The sequence below is a fragment of the Frankliniella occidentalis genome, unplaced genomic scaffold, assembly GCF_000697945.3.
Source record: "Frankliniella occidentalis isolate FOCC.00 unplaced genomic scaffold, Focc_3.1 Scaffold144, whole genome shotgun sequence".
Lineage (NCBI taxonomy): Eukaryota > Metazoa > Arthropoda > Insecta > Thysanoptera > Thripidae > Frankliniella > Frankliniella occidentalis.
In genome coordinates this window covers 600257-603066 of record NW_026267271.1, presented here as the reverse complement: position 1 = coordinate 603066, position 2810 = coordinate 600257, and the positions used below count along the sequence as shown (strand labels likewise).

General features: G+C 55.7%; 1 protein-coding gene across 1 annotated transcript in view; it reads right to left on the bottom strand.

The window, feature by feature from the left end:
* The window catches only part of LOC127750162 (facilitated trehalose transporter Tret1-like), an 8415-nt gene extending 6316 nt beyond the window's left edge, over positions 1-2099 (bottom strand). Inside the window, exons 1-2 of the mRNA XM_052270969.1 lie at positions 1753-2099; positions 88-260 (exon numbers count right to left, since the gene is read on the bottom strand). Coding sequence (XP_052126929.1) covers positions 88-211 — 124 coding nt within the window. The 5' untranslated portion in view covers positions 212-260; positions 1753-2099. The remainder of the gene's footprint in view (positions 1-87; positions 261-1752) is intronic.
* Between the last annotated feature and the right edge of the window lie 711 nt (positions 2100-2810).

Genomic DNA, 2810 nt, shown 5'->3' with positions numbered 1-2810 from the left:
TTTTTACTAAACCATCATGAAAAATTTCCCAAAAATATTTTTTTGCGAAAATTAAAATCTCGAGTCGTGTCGTCGTGTCGTACTTACCCAGGAAGCCGGCCAGGTACTGCATACCCTTGGCGCCCTCCTGGCGGGGCGGCCTGAGCGCGCCCTTCTGCAGCTGCGGCCCGCTCTCCAGCCCTACCATGGGCATCTGCTCCCGCGTCGTCATCCTGGTCGGGGTCCGGGTACTCCCCTCAGCGTCAGCGGGATCGGCAAGCCTGGTCAACAAGAGAGGTCATGCATTCCTGGACGCCCTGGAAGCACTGAAAGCGATGTTGGCGGTCGGCCATCGCCTGAGAGCGTCGGGCCGTCACCGCCAGGTGCATGCAAATCTGAGTGGGGAAATATGGGCTATAAGGAGGTGATAGCTTTGACAGTCATCTCGGTCATTCCCCCTCTCTCTCGCACTCTATCTACCGGGATCTGACTCTGTCGTCGGGATGCGCATCCTGACGACCACACGATGCGATAGAGAGTCAGATCAGTTTTTCCTCGTTATTGACGACGTGAGAAAGAAAACATATGGGCGCGGACATCGTTGCGTGAACGAGAATCGTAAAGTGCGATAGCGATTAAATGCAGTCCGGTAGTTGCGGCAGTGGGTCGAATTGGACTCGAGTACTGGGCGTGTAGTGTAGTGCGCTATTGCTAGTAGTGCTAGATGAGAAGATTATCCCCCCCTCTCCCGTCCTTGAATCGCGTCCTATGAGCCGGCCCTATAATCACTGTTTTGGTTTACAAACAGCCCATCGTCGTTCGGCGTCGCGAGCTTAGGAGTGCGCACTGCAAAAAGAAAAATAGTTTCTGCGACATAACAGTCACCTTTTTATTTTTCACGGCCGGTGATGACACATTTGCGTTTGCGTGTTTGCAAAAGACGATTCGCCTATGCCCCACCTATTAGAGGAAAGACCAGGTATTGGCAGTTTTCGTTTTGTTTGCGCAAGTGCGACGCGGGCACAAAGTTTGCGGTGCAAACTGACCTTGACGTTAATTTTTCCGGCTTTCCATTTCATTTCTCTCCGTTGTATTTTATAAATGTAGCGAAGACACTACGCGGCTTCTCTAGTAGTTATTTTTTTTTATTATTTGAGGCATTCTGTATCAGCTCGGAATTAGCACAGAGCTACTTTACTTTTTTACCCCCGCGAACACCGATTAGTCTCTGCGAACTCAAACAAATTGAAACCCGTTACGCGTCGCGACAAAGTCAATTACTGATAACGTTTCCGTCGACGCATGACAAAATCTTGCATAATGCGGCCCAGGCTGCGCCGGGCGGTGCCGGGCGGCGGTGCCCGGTGGGGTCGCGGGTCGCAGGCCGGCCGGGGTCAGCAGAGTTGCACTCGACAAAATCCGAGAGCGGAACGTCGCGCGACAGATATGCACATGGATACGTTGCGATAAGAAATTGTCCACACCGCCAACACCCAGGAAAGCGAGTTTCTTGTTTCAAATCACTCGATTTTAGGGGACTTGAATTATTGAGGTCCGGTGGACTCGATATCTGATGGCCTTCACGACAAGCACCTGGGGTCGACTGTCCAAATCTGTCCCTCTAAAACGACGAAGGGTTCTGCGGCTTTTCTAGGTGAACTTCAATTTTTCTTGTAGGAGATGAAATAAGCTCAGCTTGGATTGAAATTTGCTCCCGCACGCGCAGGAGAGGGGATGTTATAAGCAAACCCCTGGTGTAGGGGTTGCAGTTACCTGCGCGCGGGTCGTTGGGCCGCTCGCTGCGTCGCTGGTCCTGGTCCTGGTCGTGGAGAGCAAGTGCTTATTCCTCACCGGGGCGCTCTCAGCCGCGTCGTTCACGCGGGGTGTTCCGACGGGGTGTTCCGACGGGGTGTTCCGACGGGGTGTTCCTACTTGCGGGGTGCGCGACGGGAGGGCAGGGCGGCTCCTGCGGCGAGCGTTGTCGTGGCCGACTCTATCAGGCGCGGGGGCGTCCCGGTCGACGGCGGCGGCCTGGCGGGCGATCTGCACCTCACTGGGCTGGTCTGCCATGGGACCATGAGTCTTGGGGCCATGGGCCTTGGGGTGGGGCCGTGCCATTGGCAGTGCTATGAGTGTCTGCCGGCATGGCGCGGCCCGGGGCCGTGGGGCCCGGCGCGGCCCGGCCCATACCTAGCCACTTCAGCCCAGGGCAGGGCGCGCCTATGGCGGCGCACGGCGGCGCTCTCGTGGCGCTCCCCAGGCACAGCAGGACCTTATCGCCAATCACACACATTGCATTAGACGAATCTCTCCAAAGCTGCGTGCCAGCGGGGCCCGCCGGCCCGGCCAGTCCACTGCAAATATGTGGTGCCAATCCATTGCCGCTGATCTATGGCGCCAAAGATAGGGAAGTACGGGGGGTAAATCATTGGGGTGCGTCTAGTCGGCAGCGTAGCAGCATCCAAACACCATGCCGGACTCCCACGCGGAGTATTTCTGTACAGTCAGGACGAGGGAGAATGAGACACATCAAAGTTGGGGAAGACTGAGACATTAACTTCGTTGATCTAGTTTCTATGCTCTTTGACTTAACACGCACAAACTGGAGTGCTTGTAACCCTCAATTAACATAAAAAACAAAATGATGGTCACTGTAAACAAGCAGGCCCGCCCTTCCGCCAAACGAAGTTGCCAGCTACGCTTCGCTCCGCCGGCAACTCCGTTCGGCAGGGGCCGGGCCTGCTTGGCCTGCCGGCGGCGATGGTCGGGCCTGCGGCCCGACCATTTCTGTCACGCGATTTGCTGAAGAACATGATCGAATGATGTAGCAG